The 14,424-nt window shown below is 37.5% G+C and overlaps 1 protein-coding gene across 1 annotated transcript; it reads left to right on the forward strand.

Annotated features, from left to right (window-relative positions):
- The first annotated feature begins 7,555 nt into the window (after nucleotides 1-7,555).
- On the forward strand, nucleotides 7,556-8,373 carry LOC137942080 (uncharacterized). Its single transcript, XM_068787760.1, has 2 exons — nucleotides 7,556-7,917; nucleotides 8,051-8,373. Exons 1-2 carry the CDS (start codon nucleotides 7,728-7,730, stop codon nucleotides 8,170-8,172), a joined length of 312 nt encoding a protein of 103 aa, XP_068643861.1. The 5' UTR covers nucleotides 7,556-7,727; the 3' UTR covers nucleotides 8,173-8,373.
- Nucleotides 8,374-14,424: the final 6,051 nt, after the last annotated feature.

The raw sequence follows: 14,424 nt of genomic DNA on the forward strand, positions 1-14,424 counted from the left end.
AAAAAATTCTGCTATCATGGCCACAATCGAGAAATATTTTAGCCTTACGGGGATTTTTGGGACTAGCAGGTTACTACAGAAAATTCATCCACAATTATGCACCACTCTCAACTCTGCTCTCAAATCTCCTCAAACACAATGCCTTCCATTGGAATGATACCATGGAACAAGCTTTTCATGCCCTCAAACACACATTGGCAACAACTCCAGTATTGCAGTTACCTGATTTTGAGAATCTATTTGTGGTGGAATGTGACGCATCCGGAGGTGGGGTTGGGGTAGTCCAACAACAATCTCACCATCCAATTGCTTACTTCAGCCGCCAACTTGCCGAATATCATCATAAGTTACTGGCCTATGAAAGGGAGTTAATTGGCCTAGCCAAGGCAGTCCGTCATTGGCGACCGTATTTATGGGAGAGCTTCTTTATCATCCGCACAAACCACTACTGTTTGAAGTTTCTAATGGAGCAACGCCTCTTAACTTCTCCACAACAGCATTGGATTACAAAACTCTTGGGGTTTGATTTCACTGTGGAACATAAGGCAGGGGCCTTGAACAAAGCTGTGGATGCCCTATCCCCACGGTCAGAGGAGACCACACTTATTGCTGCCATTAGTCACCCGACGCCTCTCTTGCTAGATTCAATCGGACCACCAGCGCACCCCTGCAGAGAAGGAGTTGACGGAAAAAATTTCAAGGGGCATAATGTCTTCCCACTGGTCACTTCAGGACAACATCATTTTATACAAGCACCGCATCTATCTAACGGCCGCATCCCCTTTGGTAGCTATTGCAGTTTCATCATACCATGACAGTACTCACGAGGGCCTCCTCAAGACATTACAGCGGGTACAAGGAGATTTATTTTGGGAGGGGATGAAAGCCACTATTGCCAAGTCTGTGGTTGAATGTCAGGTGTGCCAGCGAAACAAGACCAAAAACTTAAATCCAGTTGGGGTACTGCAACCACTAAATCTCCCAACACAGGTTTGGTTGGACATCTCAACGGATTTCATCGATGGACTTCATAAGGCTTTGGACAAGTCTATTCTTTTTATGGTGGTTGATCGGTTTTCATATTATGCCTACTTTAAACCGCTAGAGCATCCTTATACAGCAGCGCAGGTAGCTCAAGTTTTCTTCACGAATATTGTTCATCTCCACAGCATCCCATAATCCATTATCAGTGATCGCGATGTGGTATTTACCAGTCATTTTTGGAGAGAGTTATTCTAGTTATCTGGTACCAAACTCAAATACTCTGCTGCCTACCATCCTCAAACAGATGGCCAGACTGAGGTGGTGAACTGCACCATTGAGATGTATTTACGGTGTTTTGTGGGGGACACTCCTAAACGATGGGTGGAATGCCTTCCGTGGACGGAATACTGCTACAATACCTCTGTTCACACAGCATTACAGGCCACACCTTTCAAAATCCTATATGGCAGAGATCCCCCTCGACTAGTTTCCTACGCTAAGGGGTCCACCAGAGTGGACGCAATTAACCAAGCCGTCCTCAATCGTGATCAATTATTGGAATTTGCTACCCTCTGTCTTCAAAAAGCTCAAGCTCGTATGAAAGCTTATTATGATCAGTATCATCGTGATATCCAGTACAATCAGGGAGATTTTTTATGGCTATGTCTCCAGCCATACGTCAACATTCCATTGCGGGCACTCGGCACAAGCTCTCGCCGAAATATTTTGGACCATTCCAGATTCTCCAACGTGTGGGACAGGTAGCGTATAAACTCAACCTACCTCCAGAGTCCAAGCTTCATAACGTCTTTCATGTCTCCTTGCTCAAGCCATTAAAAGGTTCAGCACCACTCTCCGTTCCTTCTTTACCACCTATTGAAGATGGTAAAGTTGATCTTACACCTCCCAAAATTTTGAGTGCTCGACAACTTGAAGACAAGATAGAAATTCTAGTTCTATGGATGCACACGGATGCTACAGAGGCCACATGGGAAGATATCGCCGTCATTAAACACGTCTACCCTACATTTGAGCTTGCAGATAAGCTCTTTCTCCATGGGGGGAGTGATGTTATGAACTCCATAGCAGACGAGTCATCTTGAGGCGACACGGTGAATTGGTGACTCAGGGGAGCAAATGAAGCACCTTAGGCATTATATGTTCTTTATTTCATTAGTTGCTAGTAGCTAAGCCACGAATGGCATAATTGTAATAATCTATATCTCGAACTTGGATGATGGCTTTATGAGGCTTACGAATGGAATGAGAAGCTAAGCAAAAATTTATTAAAGGGTCAGCGTTCTCCTCCAACAAACCTAGGGTCGGCGTTCCCCTGGAGGAACCCAAGGTGCAAGCTTCCCTTCGACGAGCTTGATTATTTTCTCCATTCACATTCCTTTCGTTCATCCCCTTTCTCCTTTCGGTTCCATTGTCAATCCAAATCCATCATCATAGGAAGATTAGGGAGGTCCCGACACCCTTGTTCTTCTCCCGAATTTCAAGAAGATCTCTCTCATCGCCGAATTACTCGGTCCATGGTCAGAGACCATAACACCTTTTCTCTATTTCTCTACCCTCTAAATAGGGTTTGACGTCATAAGTGTTTTAGGGCTAAAACTAACAATTATGCCTCTACACCCTTGCTCATTACATAATTAATGAAAAAATATACTTAAACCAATATAAAACATGAAATTTAAAAGTAATAACTTGGTGAGTCATTGCCGCCTCCTTTGGGGGACTCGGTGTGCTATTGAGCCCTCAACAAGGTAAGGGGGTCTGAGACGAAGGCGGCCGATGAGTTGCTGTTGACGATGACGGAGACGGCCACAACGGTGGATGGGAGAGGCTCGGCGGTGATAAGGATCAGCGATGACAAATGAGGGGAGGAAGAAATCGGAGGAAGAAATTGAACGCAAACACGAAGAGTCGAAGACGACTCTCGCTCCCGCCTCCCAGGCCCTCATTAAGTTAATGAGCCGGCTCGCGAGCTTTTGAACCGAACCATGGTTCGGTCGATCTTAGCTCGTTAACTCAAATGTGCCTTATCTGGATCTCGAACTCGGTTTGAGATCCAGATAAATCAAGTCGAACCGATCCAAACTCGAGCCACTCATGAACCAACTCGATTTGATACGACCCCTACCTAGTACACCACATTCTATCACTACTAAAAAGCCCTTGCATGTATATCAACGACAACAAACCACTCAGCACAACATTAGTGTAGAAGATAGTGATTTGTTTTTGTGCCTTTCTTTCAATTATTACATGTGTGCCTTTGCAAGTATTCATGGATAATTTATCGGCTAAACAAAAGATTAGCATTATGTTTGCATTCACCAAAATTATGTTCTCTATGACAACTTATTATCTATTTCATTGTAATAATTGTATAAACGTTATTTTGGGATTGGTCTTCCACTGTATTTGAAAAGGCATTAGAAAAATCACCTATTAAATATCGAAAAGTTTACAAGATGAATCAAAATGTCTTTCTCAAATTGGTTGAGATATTAAAGAGTAGAGGATTCTTATTAGATATAAAGACTATCTTAGTAGAAGAATAACTTGCATATTTTCTCCTCACTATTGGTCAACAATAATCATACAGTGTCACATCATGAATGTTTGATAGATCAAATTGGACCATAACCAAATATTTCAATAAGGTGTTGGATGTTGTTGTCAAATTACACTCTTCTTACATCAAACAGCCTCACTTTAAAGTAACAACAAAGCCATCTGATGAATAATTTTAGGTTAATATCAAATGTATGTTTGTATTAATTAAAAGTATGTCATTATGATTGTATTGGGTTATTGATGGAACTCAAATCAAAGCTCACACCCCGTTTGATCAACAAGCAAGATTCTAGAACAGGAAGGGTTTTTCTCTCATAGAATGTAATGGCAGCATGTATATTTGACATGCAGTTCACTTATGTACTTGTTGGACAGGAGGGATCAATAACTGATTCACGTGTACTGAAATCAGCATTGGCGAGATGAGATAAACTTCGGGTACATGAAGGTAAATAACATTTTTTTACTAAGTATTTTTTATCTATTATTATTTTTCATTTAATTCATGTGGAATATATCTTCTATTGTAGATAAATATTATTTAGTGGATGATGGCTATGCAAATCTTCCAGGATTCTTGGCTCCCTATCTATGTACTCGTTATCATTTGCAAGAATTTGGAGATAATCTTCCTAAAAATGAGAAAGAATTATTCAACCGAAGATACTCATCCTTGAAGACTACCATTGAGTGTACTTTTGGGGCCTTAAAGGCTTGATTTGTGAATACTGATAGGTGATATCCAGATAAATTTTGTAATTGCTTGTTGTGTATTACGTAATTATATAAGCACAAAGGATTACATAGATATTTTAAAAATGAAGAGGATGATTTAAGTGATGAGTCTGGTGGAGAAGATGATGAGGGGTGATGGTGTAGATGATAATGAAGATATCGATGGTACAGATGATTTTTTGGATGATGACAACGAACAAATAAATATTCGGAGGGACCATGTAGTACCATCTGCAAGAGCCTCATATTTCTAAGATGTGTTAACAACTAAGATGTGACATAGTTATTGATTATTGTATTTTAATGAATATGAATGTTTATGTTATAATGCATAGGTACTAACTTGATATTTTTAATATTAAATTTTTAAACGTGTTGTATTTGTGTTACTTGATCATGAATTGATTTTTTTATATTAAATATTTAAACATGTTGTTATTTAAACGTTTACTTTTATACTAAAAATTGTGCACTTTTACAAAAATATCAATTATTGATTAAGTATTTTTACAAAGAAATTATTTTATCATGGCTTTAAAAGTATTAGCATAAATTACCATCTATCAAAATTTTTATAATAAAGTATCCTATTTCTCTATTTAGATAAGTATCTATACATTATAAAAGTAACTATGTTTTTTAGGTATATTATTTGTTATGTGTAATTAAACTAATATTTATTTTTAATTTTTAAATGTTTTAGCTTAATTTTTTAATTAAAAAGTTAAATACAATTTTTCCTCTCGGGTGTAGATTCGTCTTCTCCGGCGACGGTGGGTCGTCTTCCTCGTCAGCTAAACAAAGTGGAATCAAGTCTTCTTCATCCCCACAATGCCAAACAGAGGCAGAGACGCTCTAGAGCTAGAATTTCCGAAATCTGTTGTTAACCAACAGAGAGGCAATGACGGCAAGTTCAATATCTGGTTATGAAATAGGTATGTTATGACCAGAGTGCTGTGAATGACCAGCAACGAAGCTGCAACCAATGAGATTGGTTCAAGAGCTCGCTGAGGATGGCTTCCATGGAGAACAAGATAGTGGTCATCGCCTTCACAAACAACAACGTAAAATAATTTTTTGTTGAGTATTTAACCATGAAGACAGAGAGAGTTAAATAGTGACTTCACTGCAAACTCTTCACCTTTTGCTCTTCTCCAGTTTTCTTCTTTCGTTTTTTCGTATGACACCGACAAAGAGAGGAGGGCTGCTAAGAAGAAATCGTGATAGCCGCAAAGAGAGGAAGAAAAGCAATACTTGGAGATGGGCCAGGCTTGAGTATAGAAGCAGTAAAAACCAAGGCACTATGAAACAACTATGGGAGAAAAAATAACTAACAACAACATGAGCAAAGAAAAAAATAAGGGGAAAAAATAAGGGTTTTCTTTGAATCGGAAACCATAGATGGGAGTCAGGAGAAAAAGGGAAAGAAACTCATTGGAAGAAAACCGGAGGAAAAAGGGTTATGGAATTGATTATTCCTAATCCACCCCCTATTTATAGATTTATAAAACTACTATATTATAATAATACCCCTGAACTTAGGGTTTATGGTTTTAACTCTGGAATTTTAACTTAATTATATCAATGTTATCTCTATGAGATAACTCTTTATTTACCATCCTGCCATCATGTATGTGGGCCTACAGGCCTTCTCCTTGATCTGTGGGCCTTGATCCCGTCTTCTATATCTCTTGGATGCATGGGTCATCCATGGTCTTATGGGTTTGGGCCCATATTCTAATACACTTCGATATGTGAGTCTTTATTGGTTGTGTGGGCTTGGGGGGTCTTCCAACATTGATTTTATTCAAACATCATGCTCTTTGGTGTGGTTTATGTTTCTTTGCTTGAATTAAATGACACTTGGGTTAGATTAGTTATTAATGAGCATTTTGTATCTCCACTTTGTTCAAATAATGTTCAATGTTCTTTTTTTTAAAGCTCTTTGTTCCTTCATTATGTTTGAATATCATTCATGTTCGAAAAACATTTTTGTCTGTGGGCTTCTATTTCTTGCAACTCTTTGATCATCCTCTTGTTTGATGTTTATTTTTTAGCTACATTCTTGTGGACACAGTCTATTCAATAGCTTCTTATCCAAACAATCTTTTAGGCTTCTTGTTTCTATTGCTCAAGCTTTTTTCGCTTTGCATTTGAACAATGACATCACTTGTATCTTCCCTTGTATTATTTTTCTCATAATTAGCCTAAAATGTTTATCATCATCAAAACCTCAAGGGTAGAGATCTTAAGACCAATAATGTTGGTCATCTAAAGGTATGAATCTAGAGAAGGAAGTGCCTTACTAGAGTTAGAATCTAGTGATTATAAGGGCACCTCTTTGGCAAAGATTGTGTCAAGTGCAAATGAGGATTGCACTTCATTAAGCCTATGATAGCCATGAGTCTCTTTGTAAGTTTGAGTAAAAACTACTAAGTTAGCTTAGTAATAATTTTCTAAGGAAGAGTTCTTGGATCCTAACTACCACTAGGGGAACATCGAGAACAAAAAATCTTTGTATTCTTTGTGGTTGATTGTTTACTCTTGTGCTTGAATTTTACATTTCCTATGCACTTAGATTTTAATTTACTCTCAATTAACCCTCACCTGGGCCAATCATTGGTATTTTGTAAAGATTGAATTAAAGTTTCTCATACTTTAATTAAATAATTTATTATCTTCGTATTTTAAAATATAATACTTAATATAATAGTCAAAATAATTACTATTATTTTAGAAAAAAATTAGGATGTCTAAAAATTTTAAAATCAAAAGAAATAAAAAATAAAATCTCAACATATTCATGCGAACAAGTTGAAATAATGCCAAAAAAATTTATCTCGTTTTCTTGTCAAACATTAATATATTTTCTTTGGTTGATTCTAATGTAGCTTTCAAGAGTACACACACTTCAAATTCATAGGAATATTGAATGCAATAAATTTAATTTTTGAATATTATGTCTTTCCTCTACTTTTAATTGATGGTTTTAATTTTTATTTTTTAAAAGATTTATTTACTTTTTTTCTTCTTTCATTTATATTTTCTATGTGCATCCAAAAGCTATTTTTCTCTCCTTTACCAAATAAGAGAAAGTAAATGTTATTTTATTTTCATTTGTTTTCTCCTCGCTCTTTGTATACGGTCAAACTTAGCTTTAGACCTTATTTACTTCTTTCTCTTTGACTTGTATTAAGGTAGCGAGTTTTTTTTTTTTTTTGAATCAAATAAAAAAGAGTCGGACTTGGGTTTGGTCACCGTGTCGGCGGTCACCGAGTCGGGTCAAACTTTGCCACTCCTGCAGGGTTCCGTTCCTCTTTTCTTGAACCAAAGCCGTACTCTTAAGCGAAATGCAGCGCAAGGCAATAAGCTAGTGAACGAAAACCTCCGCAAGTCGATTGAAGCTCGATAGGAAGAATCAAATGGCATACGTTGATCATGCTTTCTCGATCTCTGATGAAGATCTAATGATGGAGACTTCTTACGTTGTCCATAATCGACCTCCGATCAAAGAAATTGCTCTTGCTGTCTCTTTGCTGATTTTTGGAACCCTGGGCATCGTTATGGGGATTTTCATGGCTTATGAAAGGGTTGGAGGCGACAGAGCTCATGGTAATGAATCTTCGACATCTTATGCTAAACCAGTTTTTTTTTTTTTTTTTTTTTTTCTTCCTTATGTTGTCTGTTCTTTCCTTTTCATCCCCCCTTTTACCTTCACTCACTTTTAATGGAAACTATGAAACAGGTATATTTTTCGCGATTTTGGGATCGATTCTGTTCATACCAGGATTCTATTATACGAGAATAGCGTATTATGCGTATAAGGGCTACAAAGGGTTCTCGTTCTCCAACATACCTCCCGTATAGTGTGTTAAGGATTTGGATTTGGCTTCAAATGTTGTGCGGTTTACTTTACTTTATGTACAGGTCTTTCACAGTTTTTGTTTTCCTTTCTCATGTTATACTTCGATATAAATAATCTGCTTGTAAATAATAAACATGAATACAGTGCAAGTCTTTTCCGTCTAATATCCTGCGAAGTATTATAATCTGTTTTGTTCCTGGACTTATGAAGACGTTTAGCTCTAAAGATGACGCATCATTATACAGCTGGAAATTATTCTTAACTCTGGGCTTCCTGCATGCTTTCATTTTCTCTGTTTTTCTTTACTATTGGTTGGATTGACACTCACACTATCATCATCACCAGCAGCTCCCTACTGTTTCACGGGTAAAGCTCCTGGAAGGTATACCTCATTGACCACGGAAGCTTCCTTGTATAGAAAAACAGTGACACTAATGGTGCCTGGGAGTTCCGATGAGTGTATAACTCCTGGGTGATCAAGGGGGCTATACCTATTTCACCTGGAGACACTGACTTTGATCTTCTAAGTTCATTACTGGTAACATTTAGAAAAAGTACAAACTAATTGGGAAGGATCAGGTATGGGTTTTGTATTCAAATAAGTTTCCTGTGGGTTCTTAGTGTATCAAATTCTTCACCTGCAGGACCTTCTGATGAGCATAGTCATTGAAATGCTAATGTAATTAGTCACACGTGTGGATGTAATGGGTTCAGGTTATGTATTATGTAGACGAAGGCAAAAACGTGGAATGTTAGAGTTAGGGATGGTCAGGTTTAGTTGTATGCATGTGTGTAGAGTTTAGTCAGTGGTCATGGATCGAGGGAGTGGGGCTTATAAGGCAACGCAGAACTCTGAAGAGTTCTGCTGCCTTATGGAGTTTTCTCTAGTCTTCCCCCCATATAGTGTCTGACTGATTTTACTCCAGAGGTTCTTTGGTTTACAGTACATGAAGGTTTCTGCTACTGTTTTCTTTTTCCTTTTTTTTCACGTTGTAGTTTCATATGGATAATCTGATTTAAATGATTCATATGACTACATAACAAGGGTTTTCTGCCTTATTCTGCAAAGTATTCTTAATCATTTGTAGTCTGGGATCCATGAAAATGTTTAGCTGTTAAGGTGAAGTATCAACTGTACAACCAGTGTATATTATTGTCATGTGCTTCATGCATGTGTTGATTTCAAGGGACAAGACATAAAAACAAGAGATCTCAAGGGAAGGAGAGAATAGAAGAATTCTATCTCTTGGGAGAGGAGAGAAGAAACCAAGGGAGAGAAGAAGAGGAAAAGAAAGAGAGGCGTATGGGCGAATTTGAGCCAAGAGGAAAAGTCTTGAATGCTCTACCCATACCTCGAAGCTATATTTATAGTTGTGTGAAGGTATTTACAATGACTACAATGCCCTTGGGGCTACATGCTTTAAAAGGAAAAAGACAAGAGGATATACACCAACTTGCGTAATAACAATTCTATGCCATTTCTATGAAAGTTCTCTTTATTTATTAGTCATGTCACCCCTACACACATGGGTGTCTCTTAACACTCCCCCTCAAGCTAGTGTTTGTAACTTCACTTGCAAATAATTTTGGTCAAGAAACTTGTGTGCTTGAATTTTTTTTGTTTTGATTACCTTGCTTTGACTCATCTTGTTCTTGTGCACATCTTTCTTGTAATCTTCATCTTGTCTCCGCCTTTAGAGATTCTAGCAACATAAAAGTTGATTATCACAATACGTGGAATTATTTATTGTTGGTTACCTCTATCTTGTATTTCTTCTTTTACTTCTCCCCTTCAAGCTGGGGATCTCTTTGTTCTTTACCAAGAGACCCAACTTGCACAACATAATGGAGAGAGAAGAAAAATCACTTGCCATACGACAAAGCTCCATACACCAGTTCAAAACCAGTCATAGTCTAAAACACAGTTTGCTCAATTGCAATGGTGGAAAAATAACCCAACTTTAGGGCACAACAAAGAGACTATTCACTTTCGAAGGGTAGCTCAAATAAAAAACACCTCTTGGTTGAAGAATAAAAAGACTTGACTCAAACTGGATGTTGGACATACTCTTATACTTTTTAGGTAATGGGTCTATAAGCATTGCTCTGAAGTGATTTTAACAAAAACAAATTGAAGAAAGTACTTTGAGGTATTAAGGGTATGAATAAAAAGATAGCAACTCTCATACTTCAAAAGGAAGGAGGTGCACAATGCAACTTTTCCTAATTCCATGTAAGAAGGAGGCGCTTTTAGACCAAAAGATGGATTAAAAGTGACAAGGTTTGACTCAAGAGGGAGATAAACAAATAATTCCTCTATTAACATGATGATCAAGGAAACTTAAAAAAACCCCCACTAAGAAAGTTTTGAGATGGAACATAATATTGGAAATTTTCTAAATATAGACTTCTCATATAAGGCAATTACTTTTTAATACAACTTGACCAATTTGCAAAGAAAATATTGAAGAGATAATTTTGGAATAAGGGAGATTTAGGACACTTATTTGGAATCTAGAATTAGGAAACAAAACTTTCTAAATAAAAAATTTCAGACTTTGTAAAAAAGGAAACTAAACTCATAATGGGAAAAACTTCTCTTAAGGAAACTAATGTAATGCGAGATCAATTACAAAGAAACTTTTACGTAAGGAAAGATACTCAAGTTGGTAAAATCTTGATTAGATTTTGAAAATAAATAGAAAACTTAACCAACATTAGCAACTCAAAAAGGGAAGCAAAAAATTCGCTTTAAATTCAGATCTCCGCATGCAACAGGATACCAGCATGAAAGATATTTTATTAGGATAGAAAATAAACTCACATAGCTTTCTTTTGAGATATAATTCTCAAAATAAATTCTCAGAAATTTTGGTACAAACTGTTCAGAAATTTGAGGCTTTCTGTTGCTACACGAAACTTTTTTGCTGCTTGACCTTTGCTATTTCAGATGCCGATTTCCCTCTCTAGAAAAATCTATTTACAACAATTCTTTTTGAGTTGGAAACTAGATTCAAAGATCTTTTCCAACGATATACGCTAAGAGAGTTAAACATCTAATGGAAAGCAGGAGTTGAGAAAGAAAGACTTCAAGAAAAATGAGAAACTCCCTTTTTTTCCTTTTCTTCTTTTTCTTCTTCTTCCTCCCTTTCTTCTCCATCTTCTTCTCTTGTTCCATCTCAGATCTTTGCCCGCTTTGATATCATGTTGATTTCTAGGGATAAGACATAAACACAAGAGATCTAAAGGGAAGGAGAGAAAAGAGGAATTCTAGCTCTTGGGAGAGAGGAGAAAAGAAACCAAGGGAGAGAAGGAAGAGGAAAAGAGAGGTGAATGGACAAATTTGAGCCAAGAGGAAGAGGCTTGGATGCTCTACCCCGTACCATAAGGCTATATTTATAGTTGTATGAAGGTGTTTACATTGATGACAATACCCTTAGGGCTACATACTTTAAAAAGAAAAAGGCATAAGAGGACACCACCAACTTGCATAATAACAATTCTATGCCATCTTGGGAAGGCTTCCCCTCTTGTAATCTGCTCGTTTGAGCTCTCATAATAAAATTCAGTATCATTTAAAAAAAAACAATTCTATGCCATCTCTATGAAATTTTTCCATATTTATTAGTCATGCCGCCCTTACACACAGAGTGTCTCTTAACAACATGATTTCATTTTCTCAGGTTTTCTATTGCTATTAACCATATGGACACTTATAATACAAATGTATAGCTTAAAAAGCATAAATTTGTGTTGATTAGACTAATGTGAATTAATGTAAAAAAGACTCAACTCTAGTAGAGAAATTAATGTTAAAAAAACCATTGATGATCTTCTTTGAAGACAATACTAAAGACTTTTATGGATTTTTTGTTTAGATAAGTGTATTTTGGTCCTTTAAGATACTTAGAAGATAAGTCCTTATGATGAATGTGGGCCAACCTTGTGCTATGTAGGTAGCCTTTGTAGACCATGCGGAGGATTATGTCTAGTAATTGTTCTGGGCAGTAAGGGAAGACGTGCAATAACATAGACTCGAAGACACAAATATGTACTCAAACTTGTGCATACACACACTTGTGCACATATGACATGTACGCAAGCACACACCACATACCCATGAACAAAAATTAGATTGGATGACTGAAAGCCAAAGAGAACAAGAATAGGAGAAACTACATAGGAGGAAAAATGTGGTCCTTAACACAAAGGCATGGGTGGAAGGAAACACAAGGGAAGATGCTCACTCAGTGGTCAAGGCACCCATGCACACCACATACATTGTGAGAGCAAAAGATTGGAGTGGAAATCTGAGAGCCAAGGACACCAAGAAAAGGAGAAACTACATTGGAGGAAAAGTGTGGATTTACCTGCATGCACGCATCTATGGAGGGAAAGACAACGAGCATGCTTGTTAGTGGTCGGGATACAAAATACATAAACCCAATCAAAGGAAGCCAATGATAGAGGGAAAATGAATTGTTCTTTTGTCCAAAGCTGGTAAGTTGGTTCTCATTAAATCTTGTTTACATGGCATACCGTCTTATTTTCTGTCATTGTATCACTGTTCTGCCTCTGTTCGAAACAGAATAGAACTCTTAAAAAGGAGATTTTTATGGAATGGGCCAAATGGGGAAATAAAGTATAGTCTTGTAATTTGGGATGATGTTTTTAAACCCATCTTGATGGGTGGTCTCGGGATTCGGGATATTGCAACTACCAACTCGGCCTTACTATTGAAGTGGATATGGAAATTTAATGTGCAACCTACTTTGTTATGGCGGAAATGGTTGAAGCCAAAGCTGGGAAAGATATTGGGTGGTGGTTTGATGGTGGGAGACTTTACAGATTATCCCCCGTATGGAAGAAAATTGCCCAACTCCTACCTATCTTTAAATCCGCGGTCAAATGCTATATTGGTTCGGGTCGTCAAACTAAGTTTTGGACAAGCTAGTGGGTTGGTTCCAGCAGTTTCAAAGATAGTTATGGATGTATTTATCGCCTGTCAAGAGTTCAGGATGCCACCATTTCTGTGCAACGGCTGACCTCTGGAGAGTGGAACTTAGATCTCAGACGGGCCTTAACAGATGATGAAGTTTTGGAAGCTGCAAATCTTGTCACAAATCTCTCTGCAGTAAGAATCAAAAACTCATCAAACACTAATATGGACGCCATGCAGGCAAGGTATGTTTTCTATTGCTTCCGCCTATCAGTTCATGATCTTTCCCCAAGCACATCAATTGGCTCATCCAGCTGCTTTTGCATGGTCTCTACATATTCCACTACGTGCAAAGTTTTTCATTTGAACCGTTTGTCGGAAAAAAATCTTAACCTCCGACGCATTAATTCGACGTGGAAATAGTGTCCCGGACCCATTGTGCCCATTCTGCAATTCCTTTCCTGAAACTGCTGATCATACCCTTTTGCATTGTGAATATGCTCACTTGGTTTGGACCGAACTAATGAACAAAATTGGTTTACAATATTGCTATTCTCAATTTCTACATGACACAATCTTCACAACAATAAGTGCTTGTCTTCCCAAACTAGGGAAAATATTAATTTCTTGTTGTGTTGGGTACATGGTCTGGAATTTATGGAAAGAGAGAAACAATAAAAAAATTAATAAAAAATCTCTTCCTTGGAGAATTCTATGTAATAGAATCGTTGGACAAGTGTCATCTTGGGTACTCTTACGGAAGGAATTTTGTAACTTACAAGGATCAAACTTGCGCGGAAATTGGCGACTGATTGCAGAATCCTTTCCGCCTAGACCTCCTATCAGGGTAACTGGGTCTCGACCTCCAGTAGGGCACTTTAAACTAAACTTCGACGGAAGTGCATTTGGATGCCCAGGTCTTGCAGGTTTTGGCGGAGAGATTCATGATGAAAATGGGAACCTTCTTTTATCATATGCGGGTCCGATTGGTATATCAAATTCAACAAGTGCAGAGTTACACGGGCTATATAATGGGCTGAAACTCTTCAAGCAAAAGATGGAGGGGATTCTCTGCGTTGAAGGAGATTCAAAAGTAATTATCAATTGGTGTTCGAAGCCTTCAAGACCTCCTTGGTGGCATTGGGAGTTATATTAGGATATATGTATTTTAATTTCCCAAATACACTGTAAATGGAATCACATTCCAAGATCGACTAATTATTTAGCTGACTTCAAGCTAAACAGGGCGTTTCCCTCCAACAGCTTGTTGTGGAAGAAGGCCACTTTTAGCTAGGTATTGTATTCTCCCCTTTTT

Source organism: Aristolochia californica, unplaced genomic scaffold (genome assembly GCF_029961685.1).
Source record: "Aristolochia californica isolate CCGP_79_NKW_82.1479 unplaced genomic scaffold, dmAriCali1.0.hap1 SCAF_9, whole genome shotgun sequence".
Lineage (NCBI taxonomy): Eukaryota > Viridiplantae > Streptophyta > Magnoliopsida > Piperales > Aristolochiaceae > Aristolochia > Aristolochia californica.